Raw genomic sequence first — 26,359 nt, forward strand, 5'->3', positions numbered from 1 at the left:
TCACGGGATAAAGTGCTATGGATATGCCTCACACAATCCCCTTGCGGCCGCGACCTCACTGCAGCCGGGAATCGCCTCATGAGCGTCATGGCGGGAAGCGGCTTAACCCCTGCTCTGCTGGTACAGTGCGGCGCCTTAACCCCCTGACTGCCGGTACATGGTAGGGACGACATGGCTGCAGGATTAACCCTTCTGTAGCCGCGATCGCTTTTTTTTTTTTTAATCTGTCACTTCAGGAAAGTCTTTCTCTTCACCTGTCCGTCAATTAACCCCTCACCTGCCGCCTCAGAGGAGCCTTAACCCCTCACCTGCCGCCTCAGAGGAGCCTTAACCCCTCACCTGCCGCCTCAGAGGAGCCTTAACCCCTCACCTGCCGCCTCAGAGGAGAATTAACCCCTCACCTGCCACCTCAAAAGAACATTAACCCCTCACCTGCCACCTCACAGGAGCCTCAGAGGAGCATTAACCCCTCGCCTGCCACCTCAAAAGAACATTAACCCCTCACCTGCCACCTCACAGGAGCCTCAGAGGAGCATTAACCCCTCGCCTGCCGCCTCAGAGGAGCATTAACTCCTCATATTCCACCTCAGAGGAGCATTAACCCCTCACCTGCCGCCTCAAAAGAACATTAACCCCTCACCTGCCACCTCACAGGAGCCTCAGAGGAGCATTAACCCCTCGCCTGCCGCCTCAGAGGAGCATTAACTCCTCATATTCCACCTCAGAGGAGCATTAACCCCTCACCTGCCGCCATGGAGGAGCATTAACCCCTCACCTGCCACCTCACAGGAGCCTTAACCCCTCACCTGCCGCCTCACAGTCGCCTGCCGCCTCAGAGGAGCATTAACCCCTCACTTCCCACCTCAAAAGAACATTAACCCCTCACCTGCCGCCTCAGAGGAGCATCAACTCCTCATATTCCACCTCAGAGGATTATTAACCCCTCACCTTCAGCATCAGAGCATTAACCCCTCACCTGCCACCTCAGAGGAGCATTAACCCCTCACCTGCCACCTCACAGGAGCATTAACCCCTCACCTGCCACCTCAGAGAAGTATTAACCCCTCACCTTCCGCCTGAGAGGACCTTTAACATTACCTGCCATCTCACAAGAGTGTTAACCCATTACTGGCCTGATCTGAATGATAACAATGATTGGTATTTTTCCCGCCATGTTCCCGAACTAATGGAAGAAAATTCATTTTTCTCAAATTTTCCTTCCAAAATCTTTCTCCATTCACTGCAGTTCATCGGCCACTAGATGGCGGCAGAACAGCATGACGACTGCCTCACGTGGCCTGTAGGTGTCACTGCTGGGAGCTCGGCGCAGGTGGATCCGTGGCCACGTACAATCCGTTGCGTGTGCCACGTGTGGTCGTATCCTAGTGTGTACGGCGTAAGAACTGCGTCAAATCTGCGTCCCATTGTTCCCAATAGGATTTGCGTTGCCATAGATACGGCTATGGATTTCTTCTGCGTGGATCTGCAGTCCGCATTACGACGCGTTCACCTCACGCTTTTAACGCAGATTCAGAGGAAAATACATTTTTTCACATACGCCACCACCGGCCGTAGCCTAGTGCCGTGTTCACCGGCCGACCCTTAGATTTCTGCCGCCGGTTTGCTTTTCGTCATGGCGAGGATTAGCCGCACGCAAACTGCGCCGAATATGCGCTAAAATATGTGTGAAGAGGCCATGAGTGACATGCAGCATGGCCGCCGGTTGGTGATTGGACAGACTTCAGGATTTGCCAGATTATCGGATTACCGGCGGTGAGTGTCCATTAACATGTCAATGTCGCCTCGCTGCTCCCAGGAGGGGGGGGGGGGGCGATGGCAGAACGAGGGAGTCGCGAGGCGCCGGCTGAATGGGTTTGTGGGTCATGACAGGACGTGAGGAATTGTTGCGCCTCGCTCCCCCCATGGACGCCCCTCATTAGCATGCGGCTGGCAGAGGCAGCGAGGAGGCAGAGGAGGCGCAGCTCATCGCCACTAGAATGCTCTCAGGGGCCGGACGCACTCTCATCCTCCTCATCATCTCCGCCGTAGTCACCGCCGCACGTAAAGGTGAGTGTAGAGCCGGGGACAGCGGAGGATTTGGGAATTGTCCTATCAGCGATTTCCGGGGACTACAATTACCAGCAAGCCCTGCCGAGGAGAGCAGCCTTCCCCCCGAAGTGTCTGTATACCGCAAACTTCCAATAATCCGCTACGGGCCGATCCGTGCAATCACATCTACCACAACCGCCGCGTGAGAGCGGAATAGTCTGCAGCATATATAACTATGTGTCTGTCAGGAGGTAGAGAGGACAGAGCAATGTTCTGCAGATCTCTAGAGAGGTCAGAGGTGTAATAATCTGCAGCATATATCACTATGTATCTGTCAGGAGGTAGAGAGGACAGAGCGATGTTCTGCAGATCTCTAGAAGTCAGAGGTGTAATAATCTGCAGGATATATCACTATGTATCTGTCAGGAGGTAGAGAGGACAGAGCAATGTTCTGCAGATCTCTAGAGGTCAGAGGTGTAATAATCTGCAGGATATATCACTATGTATCTGTCAGGAGGTAGTGAGGACAGAGCGATGTTCTGCAGATCTCTAGAGGTCAGAGGTGTAATAATCTGCAGGATATATCACTATGTATCTGTCAGGAGGTGGAGAGGACAGAGCGATGTTCTGCAGATCTCTAGAGGTCAGTGGTGTAATACTCTGCAGGATATATCACTATGTATCTGTCAGGAGGTGGAGAGGAGGACAGAGCGATGTTCTGCAGCTCTCTAGATGTCAGAGGTGTAATAATCTGCAGAATATATCACTATGTATCTATCAGGAGGTAGAGAGGACAGAGCGATGTTCTGCAGATCTCTAGAGAGGTCGGTGGTGTAATAATCTGCAGGATATATCACTATGTATCTGTCAGGAGGTAGAGATGACAGAGCGATGTTCTGCAGATTTCTAGAGGTCAGTGGTGTAATAATCTGCAGGATATATCACTATGTGTCTGTCAGGAGGTAGAGAGGACAGAGCGATGTTCTGCAGTTCTCTAGAGGTCAGAGGTGTAATAATCTGCAGAATATATCACTATGTATCTGTCAGGAGGTAGAGAGGACAGAGCAATGTTCTGCAGATCTCTAGAGGTCAGAGGTGTAATACTCTGCAGGATATATCACTATGTATCTGTCAGGAGGTAGAGAGGACAGAGCGATGTTCTGCAGATCTCTAGAGGTCAGTGGTGTAATAATCTGCAGGATATATCACTATGTGTCTGTCAGGAGGTAGAGAGGACAGAGCGATGTTCTGCAGATATCTAGAGGTCAGAGGTGTAATAATCTGCAGGATATATCACTATGTATCTGTCAGGAGGTGGAGAGGAGGACAGAGCGATGTTCTGCAGATCTCTAGAGGTCAGAGGTGTAATACTCTGCAGGATATATCACTATGTATCTGTCAGGAGGTAGAGAGGACAGAGCGATGTTCTGCAGATCTCTAGAGGTCAGTGGTGTAATAATCTGCAGGATATATCACTATGTATCTGTCAGGAGGTAGAGAGGACAGAGCGATGTTCTGCAGATCTCTAGAGAGGTCAGTGGTGTAATAATCTGCAGGATATATCACTATGTATCTGTCAGGAGGTAGAGAGGACAGAGCGATGTTCTGCAGTTCTCCAGAGGTCAGAGGTGTAATAATCTGCAGGATATATCACTATGTATCTGTCAGGAGGTAGAGAGGACAGAGCGATGTTCTGCAGATCTCTAGAGGTCAGTGGTGTAATACTCTGCAGGATATATCACTATGTATCTGTCAGGAGGTGGAGAGGAGGACAGAGCGATGTTCTGCAGATCTCTAGAGGTCAGAGGTGTAATACTCTGCAGGATATATCACTATGTGTCTGTCAGGAGGTAGAGAGGACAGAGCGATGTTCTGCAGATCTCTAGAGGTCAGAGGTGTAATAATCTGCAGGATATATCACTATGTATCTGTCAAGAGGTAGAGAGGACAGAGCGATATTCTGCAGATCTCTAGAGGTCAGTGGTGTAATACTCTGCAGGATATATCACTATGTGTCTGTCAGGAGGTAGAGAGGACAGAGTGATGTTCTGCAGATCTCTAGAGGTGTAATAATCTGCAGGATATATCACTATGTGTCTGTCAGGAGGTAGAGAGGACAGAGCGATGTTCTGCAGATCTGGAGATGTCAGTGGTGTAATACTCTGCAGGATATATCACTATGTATCTGTCAAGAGGTAGAGAGGACAGAGCGATGTTCTGCAGATCTCTAGAGGTCAGAGGTGTAATAATCTGCAGGATATATCACTAGGTATCTGTCAGGAGGTAGAGAGGACAGAGCAATGTTCTGCAGATCTCTAGAGTCAGTGGTGTAATAATCTGCAGGATATATCACTATGTATCTGTCAGGAGGTAGAGAGGAGAGAGCGATGTTCTGCAGATCTCTAGAGGTCAGAGGTGTAATAATCTGCAGATATATATCACTATGTGTCTGTCAGGAGGTAGAGAGGACAGAGCGATGTTCTGCAGATATCTAGAGGTCAGAGGTGTAATAATCTGCAGGATATATCACTATGTATCTGTCAGGAGGTGGAGAGGAGGACAGAGCGATGTTCTGCAGATCTCTAGAGGTCAGAGGTGTAATACTCTGCAGGATATATCACTATGTATCTGTCAGGAGGTAGAGAGGACAGAGCGATGTTCTGCAGTTCTCCAGAGGTCAGAGGTGTAATAATCTGCAGGATATATCACTATGTATCTGTCAGGAGGTAGAGAGGAGAGAGCGATGTTCTGCAGATCTCTAGAGGTCAGTGGTGTAATAATCTGCAGGATATATCACTATGTATCTGTCAGGAGGTGGAGAGGACAGAGCGATGTTCTGCAGATCTCTAGAGGTCAGAGGTGTAATAATCTGCAGAATATATCACTATGTATCTGTCAGGAGGTAGAGAGGACAGAGCGATGTTCTGCTGATCTCTAGAGGTCAGTGGTGTAATAATCTGCAGGATATATCACTATGTGTCTGTCAGGAGGTAGAGAGGAGAGAGCGATGTTCTGCAGATCTCTAGAGGTCAGTGGTGTAATAATCTGCAGGATATATCACTATGTATCTGTCAGGAGGTAGAAAGGAGAGAGCGATGTTCTGCAGATTGCTAGAGGTCAGAGGTGTAATACTCTGCAGAATATATCACTATGTATCTGTCAGGAGGTAGAGAGGACAGAGCAATGTTCTGCAGATCTCTAGAGAGGTCAGTGGTGTAATACTCTGCAGGATATATCACTATGTATCTGTCAGGAGGTAGAGAGGACAGAGCAATGTTCTGCAGATCTCTAGAGGTCAGTGGTGTAAAAATCTGCAGGATATATCACTATGTATCTGTCAGGAGGTAGAGAGGACAGAGCGATGTTCTGCAGATCTCTAGAGGTCAGAGGTGTAATAATCTGCAGAATATATCACTATGTGTCTGCCAGGAGGTAGAGAGGACAGAGCGATGTTCTGCAGATCTCTAGAGGTCAGTGGTGTAATAATCTGCAGAATATATCACTATGTATCTGTCAGGAGGTGGACAGGAGAGAGCGATGTTCTGCAGATCTCTAGAGTCAGTGGTGTAATAATCTGCAGGATATATCACTATGTATCTGTCAGGAGGTAGAGAGGACAGAGCGATGTTCTGCAGATCTGTAGAGAGGTCAGAGGTGTAATAATCTGCAGAATATATCACTATGTGTCTGTCAGGAGGTAGAGAGGACAGAGCAATGTTCTGCAGATCTCTAGAGAGGTCAGAGGTGTAATAATCTGCAGGATATATCACTATGTATCTGTCAGGAGGTGGAGAGGACAGAGCGATGTTCTGCAGATCTCTAGAGGTCAGTGGTGTAATATTCTGCAGGATACATCACTATGTATCTGTCAGGAGGTAGAGAGGACAGAGCGATGTTCTGCAGATCTCTAGAGGTCAGTGGTGTAATAATCTGCAGCATATATCACTATGTATCTGTCAGGAGGTAGAGAGGACAGAGCGATGTTCTGCAGATCTCTAGAGTCAGTGGTGTAATAATCTGCAGGATATATCACTATGTATCTGTCAGGAGGTAGAGAGGACAGAGCGATGTTCTGCAGATCTCTAGAGGTCAGAGGTGTAATATTCTGCAGGATACATCACTATGTATCTGTCAGGAGGTGGAGAGGACAGAGCGATGTTCTGCAGATCTCTAGAGATCAATGATGTAATAATCTGCAGGATATATTACTTTCCCATTTCGTCCTACGGCAGCACAGAATGGGTTAACTTTGTTCTCATCCGATCCTTGGACCGCCCACCTAGATAATAGGTACAGATTAAAACAATTAACTCATTAGTAGTGACCTATAAAGGCTGCTCCAGCCAGAACCTCCTTGTGTTTTTTTATTGTCCTCATCAGAGGATGAAGCCCACCTATGGATCCACCTTGGAGATGGCCGTTGTACCTTGTTTTTCCAGGTCCAGGCCGGAGAGTGGTTACAGCCATGTATGGTTCCCTGGCTCCACTCTCGTCCCGCTTACCTCCCACCTGCGTCCCTTCAGCGTCCGGCCATTGGTTTGGCTGTTAAGCGCTGTGCCGCTCTGGTATTGCCGGCTATCTTCCACTTCCGGTTTCATGGAACGCATCGTGGAACGCAGACGCGACGGCGTCTGACGTCATAGGCGCACGCCCATTCTTTTGGGCGCCAAATTCAAATCTCAGGTATAAAAAGCGGGACTATGCAGAGCTCAGATGCCCTGGTGCCTAGGCAGCTGAGCTCTAGCGATTTGAAGGTATTTGCCTGTCCTATTGTCAGGCAGTTAACCCCTCATTGCCCTGCTGTTATTTTGAATGATTTATACCTTCATTTTTTATTGCAGATGTCCTCCACATCCAGCAAGAGGGCTCGCAAAAGCAGACACAGATTGTGTCAGGGTTGTGACCAACCCCTTCCTGATGATTTCCTGCAGGATCTCTGCCTCAGGTGTTTCCAGGACGCACAGGGAACTGCACCTGCTAAAAAGAAACAGAGAGCTGAACCTGCACTCTGCATCTCCTGTCTGCAGCCCTTACTGGAAGACCATACCTCTAACATCTGTGAGCAGTGCTCCCATACAGATGAAACATCAGATGACGACACCACCAAGATGATGTCTCTGTTCAGGGCTTTCCTCAAATAAACTAAATCTAAAAAGTCATCAAAAAAGAGGAGACGTCGGTCTCCATCTTCCTCTTCTGTGGATTCACGGTCAGAAGGCGAAGTCTCCTCTAGTTCGGAGTCGCAGGTTCTAGAAGATAACTTTCTTTTTAATAAATCTGATACGAATCATCTTATTAAAGAGGTAAAGAGTATCATGGAGACCAGTAAGGAAAAGGCCTGTAGCCATGACGAGGATAATCTCTTCTACTTTCCGAAGAAGAAGGCGTCGGTGTTTCCAGGTCACCCTGTTCTTGATGCAGTTTTGCGTAAAGAGTGGGAACATCCAGTGGCAAGGCTGAACTTAGGCTCCAGATTTAGAGCAGTTTATAAAACAGATCCAGCGGAATCCTCGAGCTGGGAAGGCCCTGCTAGGGTAGACCCAGCAGTGACGAGATTAGCCAGAAAATCATTCTTTCCATCAGATGACTCGGCTTTATTGAAGGACCCTATGGAGAGGAAGGCGGATGGCCTCCTTAAGAGGTCTCACACCTATCTAGCGTCTCTTAATAAAGCGGCCATGGCGTCAGTCCCAGTGGCGCGGGCTCTTAGAGTATGGTTAAGCCATCTTGGCAGGGACATTGAAGACGGTGTCCCCAGAGAAGACCTCCTGAAGCAAATACCTAACCTGAAGCTGGCGACGGAATTCCTCTGTGATTTCCCAGTAGACACGATAAGGTTTACGGCGAAGAACATGGTTCTCACGAACTCCATACGAAGATCACTCTGGTTGAAGCTCTGGTCTGGGGATCCATCTTCTAAGAACAATTTATGTTCCCTCCCTTTTGAGCCAGGAGAATTGTTCGGGTCTCACCTGGATAAACTCTTGAAGGCGAATATGGAGGATAAAGTACTAAGTTTTCCTCAAGCCAAGCGGAAGGAGAAACCCAGGAGTTTTTCGTTCCTACAGACAGGATCCCAGAAGATCAGGCTATAGAGGTCACTCAAGCCGAGGAAGAACTGACCGTAGAACTTGGGGTTCGTCGGAGAAACCTAAAAGGAAAACGGAAGAGAATAGGCCTCAGAAGCAGGAATTCTGACGCCATAATTGTAAGGGTAGGAGGTCGATTATCCCTTTTTCACCGGAGCTGGCTTCAAATTACATCAGACAGCTGGGCTCTGGACATCATACAAAATGGCTACAATCTGGAGTTCAGTTGCGCACCGAAAGACAGGTTTACTGTGAACAAACCAAGAGATCCACAGATCTTTCTTTTGTTAAGGGAGTTCATAGAAAAGGGAGCTTTGGAACCAGTTCCAAACGATTCAAAAACTCCGGAATCTACTCCAGAATTTTCTGCGTACCCAAAGGGAATGGGAAGAGTCGGCTGATCATAGACCTGCGCTACTTAAACCATCATCTAAAGAAAATCCATTTCAAAATGGAGACGATGAGATCCATTGCTGCTGTCCTTAGGAAGAACCTGTTCATGGCTTCTTTAGATCTCAAAGACGCCTATCTGCATGTTCCTATAAATCCACAGTCAAGAAGATTCCTGAGAGTTGCCATCAAAAGAGGAAGAGAAGTTTTGCATTACCAGTTCAGAGCTCTTCCCTTCGGGTTATGTTCAGCCCCGAGGATCTTCACAAAGAATCGTCGAACTACAAAGAGCTGAAGGCGGTTCTGTTGGCTCTTCGCCACTTCAAGTCCGATATAGTAGGGAGATCCGTTCTGATCCATTTGGACAACTTTACTACCGTATTCTACCTGAACAAACAGGGAGGTACGAGGAGCGGACCTCTTCTGGAGCTGTGCAAAACTATTTTCAGCTGGGCGGAATCACACCTGCTGGAACTAAAAGCAGCGCATATCAGGGGCTGCTGCAATACGCAAGCGGATCATCTGAGCAGGAAGACTGTGAACCAAGCCGAATGGGAGCTCAATCAGTCCGTTTTTCACCAAATTACAGAGAAGTGGGGCTCTCCTGCATGGGATCTGATGGCGACAGCAGAGAACAGAAAACTGAGCAGGTTTTGTTCGCTGAACAGCTTCGACAGTCCAACAGTGGTGGACGCCTTCTCCATGAGCTGGGAACGCCTATTCGTCTATATATTTCCCCCAGTACCTCTCATCCCGAGAGTTCTTCGGAAGATAGCAGAGGAGAAGCCTCAGGCCATTATGATCACGCCATTTTGGCCGAGAAGGTCATGGTTTCCCCTTCTTCTTCACTTGTCCAAGGGGAACTTCTGGAAACTCCCCCTGTAGCCAGATCTCCTGTTGCAGAACAACCTGTATCATCAAAATCTACAACGTCTACACCTTACGGCCTGGAGGCTGAGAGAAGTAGACTAGAGAGAATGGGCTTGTCACAATCGGTAATCAACACCCTGCTGGCATCTAGGAAAGACTCTACCAACAGAAAATATGCTAAAGTCTGGAGAAAATTTCTATCCTGGATGTCACAGACCAGCCATGAAACCATCAATATTTCTGACATCCTGCAGTTCCTCCAAGATGGGTTCCAGAAAGGGCTCAAGCCAAATACGCTAAGATCCCACATGACGGCAATAAACTCTGTAACAGAGAATGAATTCCTTCATCATCCTTTGATATTCCGGTTTTTCAAGGCAATCAAGAGGCTCAAACCTGTTCATAGAGACCCAGTACCCATCTGGGATCTTTCTCTGGTACTAAAAAGGCTTGCAGCTCCCCCGTTTGAGCCATTACAAGAAGTGGACTACAAATGGCTCTCCTGCAAGACTCTATTCCTCACAGCAATTACGTCTGCCAAAAGACTGGGGGAACTTCAGGCATTGTCTTCAAAATTCCCATACTTACGTTTCCTGCCAGATGGGGTTCTACTTCGTACTATGCCAGCCTTTTTGCCTAAAGTCCCTTCAACAGCAAACAAAAATAGAGAGTCGTTCCTCCCAGTATTTTTTCCTGAGCCTATGGACGAGAACCAGATACTCTTACATACATTGGATGTTAAAAGAGCTCTACTTATCTATTTACAAAGAACAAGAGAATTCAGAGCAGTAGAAAATCTTTTTGTCCTCTTCTCTGGGCCAAGAAAGGGTTCTTCTCCTTCTAAAGATACTTTGGCAAGATGGATCAAAGCCACAATAATGGAAGCCTATTCTCTGGAAAAGATATCACCTCCATTTCCAGTAAGAGCACATTCCACCAGGGCCACGGCTACTTCTTGGGCAGAGGTCGCACAGGTCTCGATTGAAGAAATCTGCAATGCAGCATCCTGGTCTTCCTCCCTGACCTTCGTCAAGCATTATAGTTTGGATGTTAACGCTAGGAGCTCAGCCTTTGGTACCGGGGTTCTGTCTGCAGCTCTGAGTGAGGATACCCCCCCTTGTGATCTATGAAAATCCCATTCTGTGCTGCCGTAGGACGAAATGGGAAAGGAAAAATTCTTACCTGGGATTTTACTTTCCTTGAGTCCGTAGGCAGCACAAGTATACCCTCCCTAATAAATTTCTTATATTGTTTTTTGGCATAATTCTTGGTCTGAGTCTATTTGTATTAACACAAGGAGGTTCTGGCTGGAGCAGCCTTTATAGGTCACTACTAATGAGTTAATTGTTTTAATCTGTACCTATTATCTAGGTGGGCGGTCCAAGGATCGGATGAGAACAAAGTTAACCCATTCTGTGCTGCCTACGGACTCAAGGAAAGTAAAATCCCAGGTAAGAATTTTTCCTATGTATCTGTCAGGAGGTAGAGAGGACAGAGCGATGTTCTGCAGATCTCTAGAGGTCAGAGGTGTAATAATCTGCAGGATATATCCCTATGTGTCTGTCAGGAGGTAGAGAGGACAGAGCGATGTTCTGCAGATCTCTAGAGTCAGTGGTGTAATAATCTGCACGATATATCACTATGTGTCTGTCAGGAGGTAGAGAGGACAGAGCAATGTTCTGCAGATCTCTAGAGGTGTAATAATCTGCAGGATATATCACTATGTATCTGTCAGGAGGTGGAGAGGACAGAGCGATGTTCTGCAGATCTGGAGACGTCAGTGGTGTAATACTCTGCAGGATATATCACTATGTATCTGTCAAGAGGGAGAGAGGACAGAGCGATGTTCTGCAGATCTCTAGAGGTCAGAGGTGTAATAATCTGCAGGATATATCACTAGGTATCTGTCAGGAGGTAGAGAGGACAGAGCGATGTTCTGCAGATCTGTAGAGAGGTCAGAGGTGTAATAATCTGCAGAATATATCACTATGTATCTGTCAGGAGGTAGAGAGGACAGAGCAATGTTCTGCAGATCTCTAGAGAGGTCAGAGGTGTAATAATCTGCAGGATATATCACTATGTATCTGTCAGGAGGTAGAGAGGACAGAGCGATGTTCTGCAGATCTCTAGAGTCAGTGGTGTAATAATCTGCAGGATATATCACTATGTGTCTGTCAGGAGGTAGAGAGGACAGAGCGATGTTCTGCAGATCTCTAGAGGTCAGTGGTGTAATAATCTGCAGGATATATCACTAGGTATCTGTCAGGAGGTAGAGAGGACAGAGCGATGTTCTGCAGATCTCTAGAGATCAGTGGTGTAATAATCTGCAGGATATATCACTATGTGTCTGTCAGGAGGTAGAGAGGACAGAGCGATGTTCTGCAGATCTCTAGAGGTCAGTGGTGTAATAATCTGCAGGATATATCACTATGTGTCTGTCAGGAGGTGGAGAGGAGGACAGAGCGATGTTCTGCAGATCTCTAGAGATCAGTGGTGTAATAATCTGCAGGATATATCACTATGTATCTGTCAGGAGGTAGAGAGGACAGAGCGATGTTCTGCAGATCTCTAGAGGTCAGTGGTGTAATACTCTGCAGGATATATCACTATGTATCTGTCAGGAGGTAGAGAGGACAGAGCGATGTTCTGCAGATCTCTAGAGTCAGTGGTGTAATAATCTGCAGGATATATCACTATGTATCTGTCAGGAGGTAGAGAGGACAGAGCGATGTTCTGCAGATCTCTAGAGAGGTCAGAGGTGTAATAATCTGCAGGGTATATCTTTGGAGAGGACAGAGCGATGTTCTGCAGTCTTCAGGTATTTCTCTTCTGGGTGTCAGGTGGGGGGGGGGGGCGTTATATTTGGCGCCGTCCTCTCGCCCCCTTTTCTCGCCCTCTCTGTCTCCGGTACGATAGACACCACTGGTAACAGAGAGCACAAGCGCATTAACCCTCCGCCTTCCTGGTAGAACAACTTTCCTTTGTAATACAGCTCTGGAAGTGACTGGAGTATACGTCCTTGTACTGCAGCTCTTAATGTGACAGGAGTATAAGCTCTTGTATTACAGCTCTGGAAGTGACTGGAGTATACGTCCTTGTACTGCAGCTCGTAATGTGACAGGAGTATACGTCCTTGTATTACAGCTCTGGAAGTGACTGGAGTATACGTCCTTGTACTGCAGCTCTTAATGTGACAGGAGTATACGTCCTTGTATTACAGCTCTGGAAGTGACTGGAGTATACGTCCTTGTACTGCAGCTCTTAATGTGACAGGAGTATACGTCCTTGTATTACAGCTCTGGATGTGACTGGAGTATAAGCTCTTGTACGCCAGTTTTGGATGTGACAGGAGTATAAGCTCTTGTACTCCAGGTCTGGATGTGACAGGAGTATAAGATTTTGTACTGGAGTTTTGGATGTGACTGGAGTATAAGTTCTTGTACAGCAGCTCTGGATGTGATTGAAGTATAAGTTCTTGTACTGCAGCTCTGGATGTGATTGGAGTATAAGTTCTTGTATTGCAGCTCTGGATGTGATTGGAGTATAAGCTCTTGTACTGCAGCTCTGGATGTGACAGGAGTATAAGCTCTTGTACTGCAGCTCTGGATGTGACAGGAGTATACGTCTTGTACTCCAATCACATCCAGAGATGGAGTACAAGAGTTTATACTCCAGTCACAATCAGAGCTGGAGTACAAGAGTATACATCCTTGTATTGCAGCTTTGGATGTGACAGGAGTATAAGTTCTTGTACAGCAGCTCTGGATGTGACTGGAGTATAAGTTCTTGTACTGCAGCTCTGGATGTTACTGGATTATAAGTTCTTGTACTGCAGCTCTGGATGTGATTGGAGTATAAGTTCTTGTATTGCAGCTTTGGATGTGACAGGAGTATAAGCTCTTGTACTGCAGCTCTGATCTGATAGGAGTATAAGCTCTTGTACTGCAGCTCTGGATGTGACTGGAGTATAAGTTCTTGTTTTGCAGCTCTGGATGTGACTGGAGTATAAGCTCTTGTACTGCAGCTCTGGTTGTGACTGGAGTATAATTTCTTCTACTGCAGCTCTGGATGTGACAGGAGTATACATCTTATACTCCAATCATATCCAGAGCTGGAGTACACAGTTATTGTACTGCAGCTCTGGATGTGACTGGAGTATAAAAAGTAACAAACCTTCTTTCTTCCTCAGATGTTCCGGACAGTCTGCCCCGGGGCCCCTCCAGAGAGATGGAGGGCAGTCCTGGCAGGGCCCCCGCGGTGAGGCACCCCGACCAGCCTCACATCTCGGGCGATGGGAAGAAGACTCTGAAGACGAAGCCGACGCTGGACAATAACACGGGACTGAGGAAGACGGACGGTCACCACGGCAACAGCCTCCCGGTGAACGCCCGGAGTGGGCGACCCGCAGCAAACCAGTATGGCGGCTCAGGGAAGGACAGGAACCAGCCGGGCCCCATCCTCGCCTCGCCTCATACTTACCCCAAAGGGGCGCCAGACTACGAGAGCAACCGGCCACGGAAAACGGATCCAAGAGCCGCCGAGGCGACCCAGAACTCCAGCAGAGCGGCCACCAACCGGCATCCGGCAAGTCTCCTCCACCACGTCAGCGTCTTCAGGAGAGGTGCGGCCCAGTCCTTCATCAGTGCTCGCTGAGGGTTTGTTACAGTGTATCATTGTAGACAGCTTTGTGCAGATACAACTGTAAGAATCGCTCAGCTGTGAGTACTTCCATTCACTGACAGCAAACAAGAGAAGGGATCAGATTAGAGGCTGCACTACATCACACTCCTCCTGTGTTTTCTAGAGCCCGACGGTAAAGACTGGGCCTGTGTGACGGACTGCCACCGAGAGCGGGACGAGCGGGAGGCCTATTGTCACAGCGACTTTGGTAAGTAACGGATCACCTCACCGCGCTCCGCACCCAAGGGTCACAGGTCACTCGTACATGCGCCATTCAGGAAATGTGACCGCCAGCGTCTATACCACCCCCGCCCTCCGGGAGCAGCGTATTGATGGCCCATCTGGGGGGGTCCGCTATGTACTGGCCCATCCGGGGGGGTCCGCTATGTACTGGCCCATCCGGGGGGGTCCGCTATGTACTGGTCCATCCGGGGGGGTCCGCTATGTACTGGGCCATCCGGGGGGGGCCGCTATGTACTGGTCCATCCGGGGGGGGGGGGGGGGGGGGGCTTTATGTACTGGTCCATCCGGGGGGGGTCCGCTATGTACTGGCCCATCCGGGGGGGTCCGCTATGTACTGGCCCATCCGGGGGGGTCCGCTATGTACTGGCCCATCCGGGGGGTCCGCTATGTACTGGTCCATCCGGGGGGGTCCGCTATGTACTGGTCCATCCGGGGGGGGGAAGGGGGGTCCGCTATGTACTGGTCGCGCATCGGCTTCATCTCTACAAATTACTGACGGTCCTTACAAAAGTCTCCGAATTTACGGATCCACTTCTTTCCAATTAGAAGGTCATCCTCTGCCATGCGACACTTCGAGAGGACACGCCCCCTTCTTCATACACGATGATGTACGCACATAGCAATCGCCCATGGTGTCGCAGTGCGATATGCAGCGGTCGCGTCCGAACTCTGCTGCAGGTCACATGACCCTCACAGACTCATATACCAGCTGATTTTGCGTCTTGTTCGTCTAATTCTTTTTTTCACACTGCGACATCGGACTCAACGGCAGCGGGCACTGCGACACCGGACTCTATGACACTGGGCACTGCAACATCAGACACTGCGACACCGGACTCTATGACACTGGGCACTGCAACATCAGACACTGCGACACTGGACTCTATGACACTGGGCACTGCAACATCAGACACTGCGACACCGGACTCAACGGCAGCGGGCACTGCAACATCAGACCCTGCGACACCGGACTCTATGACACTGGGCACTGCAACATCAGACACTGCGACACCGGACTCTATGACACTGCGACACCGGACTCAACGGCAGCGGGCACTGCAACATCAGACACTGCGACACCAGACTATGACACTGGGCACTGCAACATCAGACACTGCGACACCGGACTCTATGACACTGGGCACTGCAACATCAGACACTGCGACACCGGACTCTATGACACTGCGACACCGGACTCTATGACACTGGGCACTGCAACATCAGACACTGCGACACCGGACTCTATGACACTGGGCACTGCAACATCAGACACTGCGACACCGGACTCTATGACACTGGGCACTGCAACATCAGACACTGCGACACCGGACTCTATGACACTGGGCACTGCAACATCAGACACTGCGACACCGGACTCTATGACACTGGGCACTGCAACATCAGACACTGCGACACCGGACTCTATGACACTGCGACACCGGACTCTATGACACTGGGCACTGCAACATCAGACACTGCGACACCGGACTCTATGACACTGGGCACTGCAACATCAGACACTGCGACACCGGACTCTATGACACTGGGCACTGCAACATCAGACACTGCGACACCGGACTCTATGACACTGGGCACTGCAACATCAGACACTGCGACACCGGACTCTGCAACATCTGACACTGCGACACCGGACTCTATGACACTGGGCACTGCGACACCGGACTCTATGACACTGGGCACTGCAACATCAGACACTGCGAAACCGGACTCTATGACACTGCGACACCGGACTCTATGACACTGGGCACTGCAACATCAGACCCTGCGACACCGGACTCTATGACACTGGGCACTGCAACATCAGACACTGCGACACCGGACTCTATGACACTGCGACACCGGACTCAACGGCAGCGGGAACTGCAACATCAGACACTGCGACACCAGACTATGACACTGGGCACTGCAACATCAGACACTGCGACACCGGACTCTATAAAACTGGGCACTGCAACATCAGACACTGCGACACCGGACTCTATGACACTGCGACACCGGACTCAACGGCAGCGGGCACTGCAACATCAGACACTGCGACACCAGACTCTATGACACTGGGCACTGCAACATCAGACACTGCGACACCAGACTCTATGACACTGGGCACTGCAACATCTGACACTGCGACACCGGACTCTATGACACTGCGACACCGGACTCTATGACACTGGGCACTGCAACATCAGACACTGCGACACCGGACTCTATGACACTGGGCACTGCAACATCAGACACTGCGACACCGGACTCTGCAACATCTGACACTGCGACACCGGACTCTATGACACTGCGACACCGGACTCTATGACACTGGGCACTGCAACATCAGACACTGCGAAACCGGACTCTATGACACTGGGCACTGCAACATCAGACCCTGCGACACCGGACTCTATGACACTGGGCACTGCAACATCAGACACTGCGACACCGGACTCAACGGCAGCGGGCACTGCAACATCAGACACTGCGACACCAGACTATGACACTGGGCACTGCAACATCAGACACTGCGACACCGGACTCTATGACACTGGGCACTGCAACATCAGACACTGCGACACCGGACTCTATGACACTGGGCACTGCAACATCTGACACTGCGACACCGGACTCTATGACACTGCGACACCGGACTCTATGACACTGGGCACTGCAACATCAGACACTGCGACACCGGACTCTATGACACTGGGCACTGCAACATCAGACTCTATGACACTGGGCACTGCAACATCAGACACTGCGACACCGGACTCTATGACACTGGGCACTGCAACATCTGACACTGCGACACCGGACTCTATGACACTGCGACACCGGACTCTATGACACTGGGCACTGCAACATCAGACACTGCGACACCGGACTCTATGACACTGGGCACTGCAACATCAGACACTGCGACACCGGACTCTATGACACTGGGCACTGCAACATCTGACACTGCGACACCGGACTCTATGACACTGCGACACCGGACTCTATGACACTGGGCACTGCAACATCAGACACTGCGACACCGGACTCTATGACACTGGGCACTGCAACATCAGACTCTATGACACTGGGCACTGCAACATCAGACACTGCGACACCGGACTCTATGACACTGGGCACTGCAACATCTGACACTGCGACACCGGACTCTATGACACTGCGACACCGGACTCTATGACACTGGGCACTGCAACATCAGACACTGCGAAACCGGACTCTATGACACTGGGCACTGCAACATCAGACCCTGCGACACCGGACTCTATGACACTGGGCACTGCAACATCAGACACTGCGACACCGGACTCTATGACACTGGGCACTGCAACATCAGACACTGCGACACCGGACTCTATGACACTGGGCACTGCAACATCAGACACTGCGACACCGGACTCTACAGCAGCGGGCACTGCGACACCGGACTCTATGACAGCGTGCACTAAGACATCAAACACTGCTACACCGGATTTTACGGCAGCGGGCACTGCAACATCAGACACTGCGACACCAGACTCTATGACACTGCGACACCGGACTCTATGACACTGGGCACTGCAACATCAGACACTGCGACACCAGACTCTATGACACTGGGCACTGCAACATCAGACACTGCGACACCAGACTCTATGACACTGGGCACTGCAACATCAGACACTGCGACACCGGACTCTATGACACTGGGCACTGCAACATCAGACACTGCGACACCGGACTCTATGACACTGGGCACTGCAACATCAGACACTGCGACACCGGACTCTATGACACTGGGCACTGCAACATCAGACACTGCGACACCGGACTCTATGACACTGGGCACTGCAACATCAGACACTGCGACACCGGACTCTATGACACTGGGCACTGCAACATCAGACACTGCGACACCGGACTCTGCAACATCTGACACTGCGACACCGGACTCTATGACACTGCGACACCGGACTCTATGACACTGGGCACTGCAACATCAGACACTGCGACACCGGACTCTATGACACTGGGCACTGCAACATCAGACTCTATGACACTGGGCACTGCAACATCAGACACTGCGACACCGGACTCTATGACACTGGGCACTGCAACATCTGACACTGCGACACCGGACTCTATGACACTGCGACACCGGACTCTATGACACTGGGCACTGCAACATCAGACACTGCGAAACCGGACTCTATGACACTGGGCACTGCAACATCAGACCCTGCGACACCGGACTCTATGACACTGGGCACTGCAACATCAGACACTGCGACACCGGACTCTATGACACTGGGCACTGCAACATCAGACCCTACGACACCGGACTCTATGACACTAGACACTGCAACATCAGACACTGCGACACCAGACTCTATGACACTGCGACACCGGACTCTATGACACTGGGCACTGCAACATCAGACACTGCGACACCAGACTCTATGACACTGGGCACTGCAACATCAGACACTGCGACACCGGACTCTATGACACTGGGCACTGCAACATCAGACACTGCGACACCGGACTCTATGACACTGGACACTGCAACATCAGACACTGCGACACCGGACTCTATGACACTGGGCACTGCAACATCAGACACTGCGACACCGGACTCAACGGCAGCGGGCACTGCGACACCGGACTCTATGACACTGGGCACTGCAACATCAGACACTGCGACACCGGACTCTATGACACTGGGCACTGCAACATCAGACACTGCGACACCGGACTCTATGACACTGGACACTGCAACATCAGACACTGCGACACCGGACTCTATGACACTGGGCACTGCAACATCAAACACTGCGACACCGGACTCTATGACACTGGGCACTGCAACATCAGACACTGCGACACCGGACTCTATGACACTGGGCACTGCAACATCAAACACTGCGACACCAGACTCTACAGCAGCGGGCACTGCGACGCCGAACTGTACGGCAGAAGACACTGCGACACCGGACTCTATGGCAGCAGGCAGTGCAACATCAGACACTGCGACACCGGACTCTATGACACTGGGCACAGCAACATCTGACACTGCGACACCGGGCTCAACGGCAGCGGGCACTGCGACGCCGAACTGTACGGCAGCAGACACTGCGACGCCGGACTCTATGACACTGGGCACTGCAACATCAGACACCGGACTCTATGACACTAAGCACTGCAACATCAGACACTGCGACACCGGACTCTATGACACTGGGCACTGCAATATCAGACACTGCGACACCGGACTCTACAGCAGCGGGCACTGCGACGCCGAACTGTACGGCAGCAGACATTGCGACACCGGACTCTATGGCAGCAGGCAGTGCAACATCAGACACTGCGACACTGAACTCTACGGCAGCGTGCACTAAGACATCAAACACTGCTACACCGGATTTTACGGCAGCGGGCACTGCGACATCAGACACTGCAACATCGGACTCTGACATTGGGCACTGCAACATCAGACACTGCGACACCAGACTATGACACTGGGCACTGCAACATCAAACACTGCTACACCGGATTTTACGGCAGCGGGCACTGCGACATCAGACACTGCAACATCGGACTCTATGACACTGGGCACTGCAACATCAGACACTGCGACACCGGACTCTATGACACTGGGCACTGTGACAATGGACTCTATGGCGCCCCAACACCCAACATGGATGCTGGCGCCCACAGGAGCGCTGACGTCTGATTATATTCCCATCCTCCCCCGCAGCCGTGAACGGGATCGTCCATGACGTGGACGCGGTCGGCGGAGGCGTCCAGCTCCTCAGCGTCCTGGTGAACAGCGGCGGCTTCTACAAGATGAATCGTCTCTACATCACACCGGACGACGTCTTCTTCAGGGTCACCGTCCTGGTGGTGAACGCCCCGCACTGTCCGCAGCCCTGTCTGCACCTCCAGCTGGGTGAGGACTACTACTGCACTCAGGCTACACAGTGGGGAGAGTAGTCCTGTGTGCATCCTCCAGCCAGGACAGGATTAGATACACAGCTCAGCAGACAGTATCACATAGGATTAGATACACAGCTCAGCAGACAGTATCACACAGGACAGGATTAGATACACAGCTCAGCAGACAGTATCACACAGGATAGGATTAGATACACAGCTCAGCAGACAGTATCACACAGGATAGGATTAGATACACAGCTCAGCAGACTGTATCACACAGGATAGGATTAGATACACAGCTCAGCAGACAGTATCACACAGGATAGGATTAGATACACAGCTCAGCAGATTGTATCACACAGGACAGGATTAGATACACAGCTCAGCAGACAGTATCACACAGGATAGGATTAGATACACAGCTCAGCAGACAGTATCACACAGGAGAGGATTAGATACACAGCTCAGCAGACAGTATCACACAGCATAGGATTAGATACACAGCTCAGCAGGCTGTATCACACAGGATAGGATTAGATACAGAGCTCAGCAGACAGTATTACACAGGAGAGGATTAGATACACAGCTCAGCAGACGGTATCACACAGGACAGGATTAGATACACAGCTCAGCAGACGGTATCACACAGGATAGGATTAGATACACAGCTCAGCAGACAGTATCACATAGGATAGGATTAGATACACAGCTCAGCAGACAGTATCACACAGGATAGGATTAGATACACCGCTCAGCAGACAGTATCACACAGGATAGGATTAGATACACAGGTCAGCAGACAGTATCACACAGGATAGGATTAGATACACAGCCCAGCAGACTGTATCACACAGGATAGGATTAGATACACAGCTCAGCAGACAGTATCACACAGGATAGGATTAGATACACAGCTCAGCAGACAGTATCACACAGGATAGGATTAGATACACAGCTCAGCAGACAGTATCACACAGGAGAGGATTAGATACACAGCTCAGCAGACAGTATCACACAGGATAGGATTAGATACACAGCTCAGCAGACAGTATCACACAGGATAGGATTAGTTACACAGCTCAGCAGACAGTATCACACAGGATAGGATTAGATACACAGCTCAGCAGACAGTATCACACAGGAGAGGATTAGATACACAGCTCAGCAGACAGTATCACACAGGATAGGATTAGATACACAGCTCAGCAGAGAGTATCACACAGGATAGGATTAGATACACAGCTCAGCAGACAGTATCACACAGGACAGGATTAGATACACAGCTCAGCAGACAGTATCACACAGGATAGGATTAGATACACAGCTCAGCAGACAGTATCACACAGGATAGGATTAGATACACAGCTCAGCAGGCAGTATCACACAGGAGAGGATTAGATACACAGCTCAGCAGACAGTATCACACAGCATAGGATTAGATACACAGCTCAGCAGGCTGTATCACACAGGATAGGATTAGATACAGAGCTCAGCAGACAGTATTACACAGGAGAGGATTAGATACACAGCTCAGCAGACAGTATCACACAGCATAGGATTAGATACACAGCTCAGCAGACAGTATCACACAGGATAGGATTAGATACACAGCCCAGCAGACTGTATCACACAGGATAGGATTAGATACACAGCTCAGCAGACAGTATCACACAGGATAGGATTAGATACACAGCTCAGCAGACAGTATCACACAGGATAGGATTAGATACACAGCTCAGCAGACAGTATCACACAGGATAGGATTAGATACACAGCTCAGCAGACAGTATCACACAGGATAGGATTAGATACACAGCTCAGCAGTCAGTATCACACAGGATAGGATTAGATACACAGCTCAGCAGGCAGTATCACACAGGACAGGATTAGATACACAGCTCAGCAGACAGTATCACACAGGATAGGATTAGATACACAGCTCAGCAGACAGTATCACACAGGATAGGATTAGATACACAGCTCAGCAGACAGTATCACACAGGATAGGATTAGATACACAGCTCAGCAGACGGTATCACACAGGATAGGATTAGATACACAGCTCAGCAGACAGTATCACACAGGATAGGATTAGATACACAGCTCAGCAGACAGTATCACAGGATAGGATTAGATACACAGCTCAGCAGACAGTATCACACAGGACAGGATTAGATACACAGCTCAGCAGACAGTATCACACAGGGTAGGATTAGATACACAGCTCAGCAGACAGTATCACACAGGATAGGATTAGATACACAGCTCAGCAGACAGTATCACATAGGATAGGATTAGATACACAGCTCAGCAGGCTGTATCACACAGGATAGGATTAGATACACAGCTCAGCAGGCAGTATCACAGCATAGGATTAGATACACAGCTCAGCAGACAGTATCACACAAGATAGGATTAGATACAGCTCAGCAGACAGTATCACACAGGGTAGGATTAGATACACAGCTCAGCAGACAGTATCACACAGGAGAGGATTAGATACACAGCTCAGCAGACAGTATCACACAGGAGAGGATTAGATACACAGCTCAGCAGACAGTATCACACAGGATAGGATTAGATACACAGCTCAGCAGACAGTATCACACAGGATAGGATTAGATACACAGCTCAGCAGACAGTATCACACAGGAGAGGATTAGATACACAGCTCAGCAGGCAGTATCACAGCATAGGATTAGATACACAGCTCAGCAGACAGTATCACACAAGATAGGATTAGATACACAGCTCAGCAGACAGTATCACACAGGATAGGATTAGATACACAGCTCAGCAGACAGTATCACACATGATGGGATTAGATACACAGCTCAGCAGACAGTATCACACAGGATAGGATTAGATACACAGCTCAGCAGACAGTATCACACAGGATAGGATTAGATACACAGCTCAGCAGACTGTATCACACAGGATAGGATTAGATACACAGCTCAGCAGACAGTATCACACAGGATAGGATTAGATACACAGCTCAGCAGACAGTATCACACAGCATAGGATTAGATACACAGCTCAGCAGACAGTATCACACATGATGGGATTAGATACACAGCTCAGCAGACAGTATCACACAGGATAGGATTAGATACACAGCAGCAGACTGTATCACACAGGATAGGATTAGATACACAGCTCAGCAGACAGTATCACACAGGATAGGATTAGATACACAGCTCAGCAGACAGTATCACACAGGATAGGATTAGATACACAGCTCAGCAGACAGTATCACACAGGATAGGATTAGATACACAGCTCAGCAGACTGTATCACACAGGATAGGATTAGATACACAGCTCAGCAGACAGTATCACACAGGATAGGATTAGATACACAGCTCAGCAGACAGTATCACACAGGATAGGATTAGATACACAGCTCAGCAGACAGTATCACACAGCATAGGATTAGATACACAGCTCAGCAGACAGTATCACACATGATGGGATTAGATACACAGCTCAGCAGACAGTATCACACAGGATAGGATTAGATACACAGCAGCAGACTGTATCACACAGGATAGGATTAGATACACAGCTCAGCAGACAGTATCACACAGGATAGGATTAGATACACAGCTCAGCAGACAGTATCACACAGGATAGGATTAGATACACAGCTCAGCAGACAGTATCACACAGGATAGGATTAGATACACAGCTCAGCAGACAGTATCACACAGCATAGGATTAGATACACAGCTCAGCAGACAGTATCACACAGGATAGGATTAGATACACAGCTCAGCAGACAGTATCACACAGGATAGGATTAGATACACAGCTCAGCAGACAGTATCACACAGGATAGGATTAGATACACAGCTCAGCAGACAGTATCACACAGGATAGGATTAGATACACAGATCAGCAGACAGTATCACACAGGAGAGGATTAGATACACAGCTCAGCAGACAGTATCACACAGGACAGGATTAGATACACAGCTCAGCAGATAGTATCACACAGGATAGGATTAGATACACAGCTCAGCAGACAGTATCACACAGGATAGGATTAGATACACCGCTCAGCAGACAGTATCACACAGGAGAGGATTAGATACACAGCTCAGCAGACAGTATCACACAGGATAGGATTAGATACACAGCTCAGAAGTCAGTATCACACAGGATAGGATTAGATACACAGCACAGCAGACAGTATCACACAGGATAGGATTAGATACACAGCTCAGCAGACAGTATCACACAGGATAGGATTAGATACACAGCTCAGCAGACAGTATCACACAGGACAGGATTAGATACACAGCTCAGCAGACAGTATCACACAGGATAGGATTAGATACACAGCTCAGCAGATAGTATCACACAGGATAGGATTAGATACACAGCTCAGCAGACAGTATCACACAGGGTAGGATTAGATACACAGCACAGCAGACAGTATCACACAGGGTAGGATTAGATACACAGCTCAGCAGACAGTATCACACAGGATAGGATTAGATACACAGCTCAGCAGACAGTATCACACAGGATAGGATTAGATACACAGCTCAGCAGTCAGTATCACACAGGATAGGATTAGATACACAGCTCAGCAGACAGTATCACACAGGGTAGGATTAGATACACAGCTCAGCAGACTGTATCACACAGGATAGGATTAGATACACAGCCCAGCAGACAGTATCACACAGGATAGGATTAGATACACAGCTCAGCAGACAGTATTACATTACAGGAATAGATACAGCAGTGTATCACAGGTGCTAGGCTTAGATACACGGCTGCAGACTTCTCTTACCCTTTCCCTCCCCCCAGGCGGCCGTTACATTATAATGGGGCAGATCTACCATAAGAGGATGGAGTTGCCGTCGTCGGTGCAGCGGGCGGTCAGCGGCCGGTTACGAGCTGGAGACGGGCTGGTGACGAGCGGCAGGAGCTTCATCAGGAGGTTTAACCGGAAGAAGGAGCGCAAGGTCCTGGCGGCCACACATGCTAAATGTAAATGACGTAAGGTGACGAGTACATACAATATGGCGCCATTCCTGTCATTAAAGCTGAATCCCGAGACATCAGTAACGTTCTCCGACTAGCAGGGCGGACGATGGGGGTTAGAATCCATGTGGAGAGCCCTGAGACATGACAGCTCTCTGCAGATCCTGAGCGGCAGGAGACGTATCTAAGCCTGTAAAGAACGGTGAGATCTATAGGGTCGGCCAGACTCTGGAGCGGATACTGACGAGCCGCCACTCACACTCCTATCATCCACACGCATGTAGTGCGCCACGCTGCTGTTAGATCATTAATACAGACGCCATCTTGGTTTAGCCTCCTCATGTACATCATGTCAGGCGCCACATGTCTCCTCCCCTCATTAGCATAGACCACGCCCCACATTACAGCTTTCAGTCGACATTGTACATACTGTCGGACGCCATCTTGGATCAGGCACCACCACCATGTGTCAAGTACCAGACTACCTGTCGGACGCCATCTTGGATCAGGCACCACCACCATGTGTCAAGTACCAGACTACCTGTCGGACGCCATCTTGGATCAGGCACCACCACCACGTTTCAAGTACCAGACTACCTGTCGGACGCCATCTTGGATCAGGCACCACCACCACGTTTCAAGTACCAGACTACCTGTCGGACGCCATCTTGGATCAGGCACCACCACGTGTCAAGTACCACACTACCTGTCGGACGCCATCTTGGATCAGGCACCACCACCACGTGTCAAGTACCACACTACCTGTCGGACGCCATCTTGGATCAGGCACCACCACCACGTTTCAAGTACCAGACTACCTGTCGGACGCCATCTTGGATCAGGCACCACCACCACGTGTCAAGTACCAGACTACCTGTCGGACGCCATCTTTGATCAGGTACCACCACCACGTGTCAAGTACCAGACTACCTGTCGGACGCCATCTTGGATCAGGCACCACCACCATTATGTTTCAAGTACCACACTACCTGTCGGACGCCATCTTTGATCAGGTACCAGACTACGACTACCTTTTGGACGCCATCTTGGATTAGACTGTCAGTTTCACGTCTCCGCCCCCTCCCTTGCACACAGCAGTGACACGTC

At 49.6% G+C, this 26,359-nt stretch overlaps 1 protein-coding gene across 3 annotated transcripts; it reads left to right on the forward strand.

The window, feature by feature from the left end:
• Positions 1–23: 23 nt before the first annotated feature.
• C6H17orf58 (chromosome 6 C17orf58 homolog) lies at positions 24–25,552 on the forward strand. Of its 3 annotated transcripts, none has more exons than XM_040437420.1 (5): positions 24–160; positions 13,588–14,019; positions 14,203–14,286; positions 20,077–20,268; positions 25,076–25,552. In XM_040437420.1, the coding sequence occupies exons 2-5, from the start codon at positions 13,626–13,628 to the stop codon at positions 25,264–25,266; spliced, it is 861 nt and encodes a 286-aa protein (XP_040293354.1). In that variant the 5' UTR covers positions 24–160; positions 13,588–13,625; the 3' UTR covers positions 25,267–25,552. The 3 variants fall into 3 exon arrangements, with proteins under 3 accessions (XP_040293354.1, XP_040293353.1, XP_040293355.1); XM_040437419.1 differs by lacking the exon at positions 24–160 and adding an exon at positions 1,745–2,067; XM_040437421.1 differs by lacking the exons at positions 24–160; positions 20,077–20,268 and adding an exon at positions 1,746–2,067.
• The last annotated feature ends 807 nt before the right edge of the window (positions 25,553–26,359 follow it).

Source organism: Bufo bufo, chromosome 6 (genome assembly GCF_905171765.1).
Source record: "Bufo bufo chromosome 6, aBufBuf1.1, whole genome shotgun sequence".
Taxonomy (NCBI): Eukaryota; Metazoa; Chordata; class Amphibia; order Anura; family Bufonidae; genus Bufo; species Bufo bufo.

What these genes read in the sequence shown, in the direction of transcription:
- C6H17orf58 (XM_040437419.1), top strand. Translation starts at nt 1,998, where the DNA reads ATGCTCTCAGGGGCCGGACGCACTCTCATCCTCCTCATCATCTCCGCC. An exon ending in CTATTGTCACAGCGACTTTG is followed by an intron (nt 14,287 to 20,076) that starts GTAAGTAACGGA and finishes CCTCCCCCGCAG; the next exon opens with CCGTGAACGGGATCGTCCAT. An exon ending in CTGTCTGCACCTCCAGCTGG is followed by an intron (nt 20,269 to 25,075) that starts GTGAGGACTACT and finishes CCCTCCCCCCAG; the next exon opens with GCGGCCGTTACATTATAATG.